The 9,339-nt window shown below is 33.5% G+C and overlaps 1 protein-coding gene across 1 annotated transcript in view; it reads left to right on the forward strand.

Annotated features, from left to right (window-relative positions):
• The window catches only part of LOC140436490 (uncharacterized), a 246,691-nt gene extending 245,827 nt beyond the window's left edge, over positions 1–864 (forward strand). The window contains exon 13 of the mRNA XM_072525350.1: positions 152–864. Within this exon, the coding sequence (XP_072381451.1) occupies positions 152–275 (124 nt within the window). The 3' untranslated portion in view covers positions 276–864. The remainder of the gene's footprint in view (positions 1–151) is intronic.
• Positions 865–9,339: the final 8,475 nt, after the last annotated feature.

A 9,339-nucleotide genomic window follows, 5' to 3' on the forward strand; every position in this document is an offset into this window, starting at 1 on the left:
TTTATATACCTATGGATAGTAAATAAACATGCATCAATCTAATGTATAGATTATGAAAGTATAAAAAGCTGTGGAAATTTTAGAAGCAGCATAACGAAATTATATAAATTTAAATGGTTCTTAATAATCTTAAATATGTTTTTGTTTTCAGTTTTCTTACGGGTGTCATACTCTGGAAAACCTGTCGACGAAGACCAAGATCCATTCTTCAAACTAGGCTCAAAAGTTTGTCTTCCGACACTGCCATCATCGACGATCGCGATATAATTTGCTGACACAGCGACAATTCTGTGCGGTATGTAGAAATCGACAGAGTGACGACTGTCTGACGCACAAATTTCTACCTATCGTGCGGAATTGTGATTAGCAAATCTTTTTTATACGTTTTGGTGTCGATTTCGAAACTGGACCGTTTGTAATTTAGTGTTTTCAAGTAGTTTTGCCAATGAACAATCGAAGTAAATATATGTAAACTGTCTGAGCAATTTGCCAATGTCAATCAAATTAAATAACAGTAACAACAACAATAACAACAAACGAACTAATTGAAGGAAAAAGACACAATATAAAGAAATAAATTTAAATAAAATCTTAAGACGAAATTAAAATTAACAAAACATAACTAATGATGTTCGGTAACTCCGGTAGAAAACAAGATGAAGTTGCACAAGATAACAAGGTAAACATAATATCAATCACAATATGGGAACTGTGTTTGTGTAAGCATTGATACAACTTATTCACAAGAAATCTTAGAGCGCCTAAAATTTAATTATTAGCCATCTACCTAGACGCAGGAACCGACATTATTTTTTTTCTTTTTTCTTCTTCGTCTTTTTCACATTATAAGTTCGCCGGTTTTGTCCTCCGCAACACTCTATTCTCCCAATCATCTTCTCTGAGGTATCTATCTATCATTGCATTTGATATCTACGTTTTTTATCTTAAAGCAGGTCTTTTTCCCGGCGGGTCCTAGTTCAATATTCTTTTTGGCCACCTGTGCTCTGGCATTTTTTGTACATGACCCTACCACTGCAGAGCTCTGATTTCTAACTTTTTTAATTGAGCATTCTACTTCTATTCTGTTCTATATTTCTTCCTTTCTTATTCTATAGTTTCTGGTGATTTTTATGTTCTCATATATTTAAATTGTGGCCTTTGAGATGTGGGTTTTTCGAAGGATGCTGAAGATTTCTTGGACAGAGCACGTGACCAACAACGAGGTGCTAAAAAGAATGGGTACTGAGAGAGAACTCCTAAATATTGTAAAAAGCAGAAAAACGAGTTATCTAGGACATATTTACAGAGGAGAAAAATACAACTTCCTACGACTTATAATGGAAGCAAAAGTGGAAGGAAGAAGAGGTCCAGTATAGCCAACCTTCAGTAATGGAGAAGGCACCTTAAGAAGAAGAAGATATTTAAATTAAAGTGTTCTTATATTTCGTATTGTTGCTGTTATTTAGTGGCTTTACTTCCGCTCCATATAGGGTAATATTTAGCATTATGCTCTAAAAGATTCCTTTTTTTTTTTGTTGTTTTCTTTGATTAGAGTGTTGTTCCAGATCACTAGATCACTCATGGGAGTGTTTTCGTGGCTTGTTTTCCCCGTGCAATTGTTATTTTTATATCTTTCGTACAAGTACCATCTCGGCATATCATTGACTATTAATACTTAACAGTCTCACAACTCTTAATAATCTCTTCTTCTAAACCTATGTTTAAATAAGCAATCTCGGATCCAATACATCAGTAATTTGGTCTTGCATATATTTATCTTAAGTCTGGATAGATCGTATTTTTCCTTTAATTTTCTTATCACATATTCCATGTCCTTTCTGTCTTGTGCAATGATGACTTGACAATGTTAAAAAGTGTAGTTCATAGACCACATCCTTGTTTCAGGCCTTTTGTTGCGATGATTGTTGTTATTTCATTGCGTAACTTTATTTGCATATATGGTTCTTTATAGAGTATTTGTGTTTAATTCGCCCATTTCTCTTTAACGTACATTCTTCTCATTGCAAGTTGTTTCCTGGGCATGCTATCGTATGCTTTCTCCAAGTCCATAAAAGTCATATGTGTTATAATATTTTTCACTTTGTTCTTTTTTATCTAGGCCAGCCTTGGTATATTCTAGATAAAAAAAGAGGGAAGGCTGGTCTAGATAATAACCTCGCGAAAACAGAGTACCTATCTACAAGTGAAGAAGACATAGAAGATCTACAGATTGATGACAACGTAACAATCAATGGAAAGGATAAATTCAAATACTTGGGGTTTATAATTACGAAAAAGGCAACAACAGAGGAAGAAATTAAACAAATATTAGGACAAACAATAACAGCAATCCGACAACTTAACTCAGTATGGTGGGATAGACACCTAAATATGAAGACAACAACACAGATTTATAAAACATTAGTGCGAAGTATTATGACATATGGGGCTGAAAATTGGATCATAAACAAGAAAAACAGCAGTAGGATAGTAGCAGCACAGATGGAATGCCTGCGAAGATGCTGCGGAGTAACAAGAATGTTTAGAAGTAATGACGAAATAAAACAAAGAACATCAATAGAAACAGACATACTAACATATATAGAACAAAAAAGACTAAAATGGTATGGACATGTAAGAAGAACTAGCGACAGCAGATGGATAAAGAGAATAACCGAATGGAGCCCCATATGAAGGAGGAAAAGAGGACGACCCCAAAAATCCTGGAGGAACGAAGTATATGACGCCATGAGTAAGAGAGGCCTAAACGATGGAGAATGGGACAACAGAGAGAGGGAAGGCAGTGAATACTGTAGAATCCCTGAATATATATATATATATATATATATATATATATATATATATATATATATATATATATATATATATATATTATATATTATCTAGACATGATCTGATTTTTCGGAATCCGGTTTGTAATTCGCCGCAATGGTCCATGCATTGTTCTATTATTTCTTTTATAACTGTGGAAAATATTCTTGCTATTGAAGGCGTTACACTAATCCTTCTATAATTATTTTGATCTTTTGTCACTTTTTTTTATTTAATTCATCTGAAATCTCCTTTCCTGATTAGATTTGACTGAACAACACTTGTATAAAGGATACGGTCTTTGCGCCTCCATATTTCAGCAGTTTTATTTTTATGTTTGCTGGTCCTGCTGCTTTGCTGTTTTTGGCCTTACTTAGTTCTTTATTTCTATCTTCCCCTGTGATTTCGTCTCCCTTCGCTGTTATTGTCACAGGGTCTTGTGGAATATTCTCTTGTCTATTCTCCTGCAATAATTTTGTGTAATGCTTTGTCCACTTCTTTGATGTAATGATGTTTTTTATTTTTTCCATGCTTCCATTGGTCAGTTATACACTATTGTGTTGTCTATGTCTCTGCACATTCTCTCCCAATACCTTATTTTTTGCTCCACTTGTTGTCTGGGAGACATATAGACATATTTTCAGCAAGTTTTAAACACTATTGTAGCATATAAAGCTTTTTCTATGAGAAGCTTTTGGTATACTGGAACAAATTAGTCGGTAAGATGTAAAAAACGGAAGAATATATTACCCGGCTTAAATGGACATCCCCTATTGAGTGATTTTTGGTTCTATTTTACCCTTTTATAAGATCCAGTCTCTCTGGCATAAAATGATGATATTTATTTTTACGTTTATGTCATTATGCGAAAAATACTTACGTAAGAATCCGTGAATAATGACGAGCCAAATTTGCTACTGTTGCCTGTTTTTCCTGTTTTCATTCTTCTCTATTCTCTATTCTCTAAACATAGTTTCTTCTAAGTATATTCTCTAAAAGTCTGTCTCCTCCAATGTGTACGGCTTCTATAACGATATAATCTTCTGCTGGAACTTTATTTGTTTTCATTTTCTTCCGTGCGTTCCTTGTGCCTGATATATCAGGCATCAATTCCGATCGTTGGTTGACTAATTTTTTTTTAAGTTTTTAACTTCCCTTTTAGTTGCTGAGGATGGTTTTGTTCACTTAATCACTGTATATTTCTGTATAGAAGTACTTTCGGTTGTCCATCCTAATAGATTTTTGTATTATTTTAACTTATCTCTCTAAGTTTATGGTGTTCTTTGCTTCTACTACTTTCATTTTTCTCCTCTCTTCCATTACTGCTTGTGGTTGGGGACTTATTCTTTCATTATATGGTTTCTTTGAGCAGTGTATCTTTTGCCTTTTGTCTATAGCTTTATTACAATGTCATTCAGGGTGCTGTTGATGTGTTTTTTATATTAACAGGCTCTGTTCTTTAAGGGTTTTTTAAGTTTGGTATGCTTAGTTGTCATAATCTTGTTACCAAGTTACGAATTAAATTCTAGTATCGGTCTTTTTTTTCTGTTTGTTTTACTACATCTTTTATTGACAGTCTGTATTTTGTTATTTTTTACGCAGTTTTATTCGAAACCTGCTTAGAATACATGCATGATAACTAGAAACGAATTGATGGAGAGTAGTTAATCGATGTGAAGACCGCTAACCTATGACGCTACTCGTGGCGCTGTCTCGTCGCGCTTTTTGCATCGCCTCAGTATATTACTCTAGAGAAAAAGTAATACAACGAGCAGTATAAAAGCTTCAAAAGCATTTTTATAGGATATGACTTAAAATTGTGCACAACAATATTATTTTTCAGATCCTAATTGAAATCGATCAGAAACACTTATATATTTCGAAAGTCATAATTATTTTTCGCATTATTCAAGTTCATAAAAGAAGGACATGCTTCCTTTTAAGTTTATTAATTATGCTCATTTATTTTAATATTTTTGATTACACAAACATTTTTTATGTAGTAAATCTTGCATAGAAAACAAGTTAGTAAATATATTATCTGAAGTGTAGTAGTGGTTGCCTACTAACTAGTAAGCCTCTGTTTTAGTATTCTCGTTTTAAAATTGAGATCAAGCACTCACTGTCTAAGATAAGAATCCTTTATAATAAAAGCAATCACATTCTTACCAAGTTTTTATTGATTTTGTTGTGAAGCTATTTTCTTGTGCCATGTTTATGAATTAACTACAGTTTCAGTTGACAACACGTGTATTTTGACGTTTCGATCTTCTTTGGAAATAAAAATAAAAATAAACATAATAGGTATTACTTTGTTTCGTTCCTTGGTAGTAAAAAAATTCTTCTAACAATTTAATTTTATCTGCCTCATTAATATTGACATATTGCATTCAGATATAAATTATACGTTTTAAATTTTGAAAGAGGATTAGAATGGATGAATGAAATTAGAAAGAGCGACTGGTGTGTTGTATGACAGAAACATTCAAATAAAGCTGAAGGGATAGTGGCGTAAGGCGAGCTATGATGTTCAAAACTGAATGATGAATGATTAAAAAGAAAAATTAATATCGGATACATGTGGTGGAAATAAGAATGCTCAGATGGATAACAGCTCAGATGGATAATGCTCAGTAACAAAACAGGATAAAATGAAGAATGATTTTGAATATTGATCGTTAGCAACACTATGTCACTCTTCATAATTGTATGAATGTCATCATATAATCACTTAGTAAAGTTTAAAAACTACTAAATATTTTATTAATCCTACACACAATATAAAACATGGCACTGCTAATCTAATAATAAAAACTAAAGTGAATAAAGACAGTAAAACAATGCTGTTAAACAGCATTGTTTTACTTCTTCATTAAAACAACGTGTGCAATTAATATAAGTCGCTACACGGAACAGTACAAAGCCCCTAAGATTCTTATTGTTGATGAGAACATCATTAATAATTGAAAAAAATTCAAGCAGATTTAAGACATATTTATGACGGCATCTGATAATCATTGGAAACCAATTGAAATAAAGGCTGCAATCCTACTGAATTTCCTGGATAAGATAGCCTAGAACTATTTTAATACATTTAATTGTAAATGTACATCCAAGATGTAGATGTAAATCCAAGAAGAAATGTAATATTTGAAAGATACATGTTCCATAAGAGAGACCAGAAAGAAATAGAAGACTTTAATATGTTCCTGGGAGATGTTAAAACACTGATTTAAACCTGTGAATTTAAAGAGGAAGATGAAGAGAAACTATTGAGACTGACAGACTTCCAGCTGTAAAAATAAGCAAAAACTAGATAAAAGTCTTCACATTTGAAATAATGTAGATAAATTAAAGTCAAGAATGAAGAAAAATGATAGAAAAAGAAAAATTTAACTGTCATTGTAAGAAGTATACCGAATAAAAAATTTAGTAATGAAATGCGTGTTTTAAATCCACCACATTCTTGGGTATCACATTTCACTATTACCAATTATCTCTTATTTCTGGGTAAAAATTATTAAAAAAAAACTGGACGCTAAATTAGGCTTCTATCAGTCTAGAGAACAAGCTGGATTTAGATCAGGATACAGCACTAACGACCACTTACTAGTGATAAAGAACCTGATAGAGAAGTCTGCAGAATACAACAAGCCATTGGCACTGATATTTGTCGACTACGAAAAAGCATTCGATACCATCAGCCATCATAAAATGTTAAAAGCATTGACAGAATGTCGAATAGACCATCGCTACACTACCATACACCATACACTACCATAATCAAATATATCTACCAAAATGCCACAGCTAGCGTAAGACTATGTGAACAAGAAACAAATAAATTCTGTATACAGCGAGGAGTGCAGCAAGGAGACACAGTCTCTATGCTATTCACGACGCTTTTAGAACATACTTGTAAGAAGGCACATCTGAACGAGCATGGTGTCAATATAAATGTAGAGAAGCTCAGTCATTTGAGATTTGCAGATGACATCGTCCTTATAGCCGATCATATGGATGATGGACTAAAGATTAATATGAACAAGACGCAAATAATGACTAATCTGGTGCTAAATCGAAATATTGCTGTTGATGGAAGGTATATTGTGCAGCAGTGGCGCACCCAGTGGGGGGGTTTGGGGGTTTACACCCTCCCCAGGACCCTATTCCGACACTGTTACTCACACATTTTAAGGACTCAAATGGTAACCAACCAAACCCCCCCCCCCCCCAGAGGCAAATTTTAGGTGCGATACTGTTGTGCAGACTACATCGTATAAGTCCTAGAACATGAAATTTGGTTGGGCAGAGATAACCAGACATGTGAGCTTCCACGTTGCATAGGATTAGCCTGGGCAGCGTTTGGTAAAGTAAACTATGTATTTTAAGCGGATCTACCCATATGCCTCAAAAGGAAAATCTTTGACTAATGTGTGATCTGTACTCACTTATGGAGCGGAAACAGTAACACTCACAAAAAAGGTCGTTAATAAGATTCGCGTGACTCAGATGGCTATAAAGCGCAAGATGTTGGGTGTCTCTCTGAGAGACCGAATTCCAAACGAGGAAATACGTCCTAGAACAAAAACAACAGACGTTATCGAAAAAATCGCGTTGTTAAAATGGAATTAGGCAGGACAAGTCGAGAAGAGCTGAGGAAGACTTATGTCCATAAGTGGACGCATACAGATTGAAGATGATGAACTTGATGCTTTCTGAAGTGCGCTTATCTGTGTCTTGATGTAAAGTTATTACAAAATTTTATGACTCACTCATTTGATGACGTCGATCTACGAACGAAACTATGAAATCCGACATTATTGAAAACATTTATTTGTCAGCAGTGCGTTCTCGTAGCAAGACGGGGTCAAACTAGTTTTTGCCTTAGTAAAATAGTTTTTACTATATTAATAAGTTAATAGTTATTATTTTTGGGATTCGCTTTTTTTTCGGTCGTGCGTATTTCTAAGGTTTATTCAAGTTTTTAAACATTCCTACATTGCCTGCTAAAGGATTCTTATCGCAGGAGATAAGCCTGTCAATTATATATAAAAAGTACTATAGCAGCATAGATAGCGTCGGTAAAGCCTTACACAAAGAATCAATTCAAGCTACAAATCGTTTGGTAAGGAAAAGTAACGTTGGCGGTGTTCTTACGTGATTATCAGAGTAAGACAAAACAAGTTATTGTTATTCGTCACCTTCAGTTTGGAATATCAGTAGACTAGAAGATCAGTTGACAGGAAAATCAGTATAGGATACCTTCAGTTAGTTAATGCCAATGCCTTTATTTGTGCAATATTTACACTTCCCTTTTAATTTTGACCCTCCGCTCACTATGGGAAATTTTCATTTCATCAAAAAATACTTAACACTCTCGCCGCCAATGCACTCTGTATTGACAAACGTGTAACATTAATGTACACTTACAGCGTTTCACGTTAACAAAATAATATAATTTTGGCGCACGACGAAAAATTTTAAAATATCATTGGCGGCGAGAGTGTTAACTTTTTTTTAAGTAATAATTATTTTAAGTAATGATGTTCATTGGCAAAACTCAGTATTTTTTCGGAAAACCTTAAGATATAAAGTAGTCCAGTATAAAATGGATTTTTTGTACTTTTTAGTCCTGGACCAATAAATATTTTTTAAGAACTTTCTTAGAGTTGTGATTTTACAAACTAGGGTCACTTGTTAGACAATTATCAAATCTAGAGCTTTTAAACTAGAGTAGGAATTAGCTAGAATTAAAGAGACTCTCTAGTACGTCTTAGTATTTTTGTAAATTTTTGGTCTTCAGAATATTTTTATAATTGGCTGTTTTATTATTTTTATGTTAAGTTCGAACTCCCTTCGAGTCAAAACATAAATAATTGAGTTTAACCTCTTAATTTTAGCTGATTAATCGTATTGAAAAACACTGTTTATAAGTTTTTGTGTTTATCTTTAAATGGGATTTTCTTACATCTCTTATTAACCAGTTCATAAGGTTTCAGCATCGCAACTTCTCATAATATAACTTTCGAACATAACAAAAACAGTACAGACAATAGAACAATTGGCTTGGTCTTTATATACCTAGAAATTGATTTGATCCTGGATATTCAGATTTCGGAGAATAGGAAAAATTTAAAAAAGCTTATCGATATAACAATATATTTTGCTTCGCAAGAATTACCTTTTTTCGGACACGATGAAAGTGATGATTCCATTAATCGCGGCAATTACAAGGAACTTATCGATGTGGGGTAAATATTACTCAAAATTCAAAAAAAATTTCAATGGTACTATTTTTGCTGTCAGTTTCGAATTTATTACTTGCTTAGGGAGTCTTGTTTCTGACATCCTTTCAATATGTCCATACCATGTTAACTGTTTTTGGTTCCTTCAATATCCATCATTTCTCTGTCTTTTCTTGAAATCCTGAGTGATTTTCCCAATGCAAACTTCTAATCTTCTTTGTATTTTTCTGTTAGTATCCAATTCTCGGATTCGTACAAC

This window comes from Diabrotica undecimpunctata, chromosome 3, assembly GCF_040954645.1.
Source record: "Diabrotica undecimpunctata isolate CICGRU chromosome 3, icDiaUnde3, whole genome shotgun sequence".
Lineage (NCBI taxonomy): Eukaryota > Metazoa > Arthropoda > Insecta > Coleoptera > Chrysomelidae > Diabrotica > Diabrotica undecimpunctata.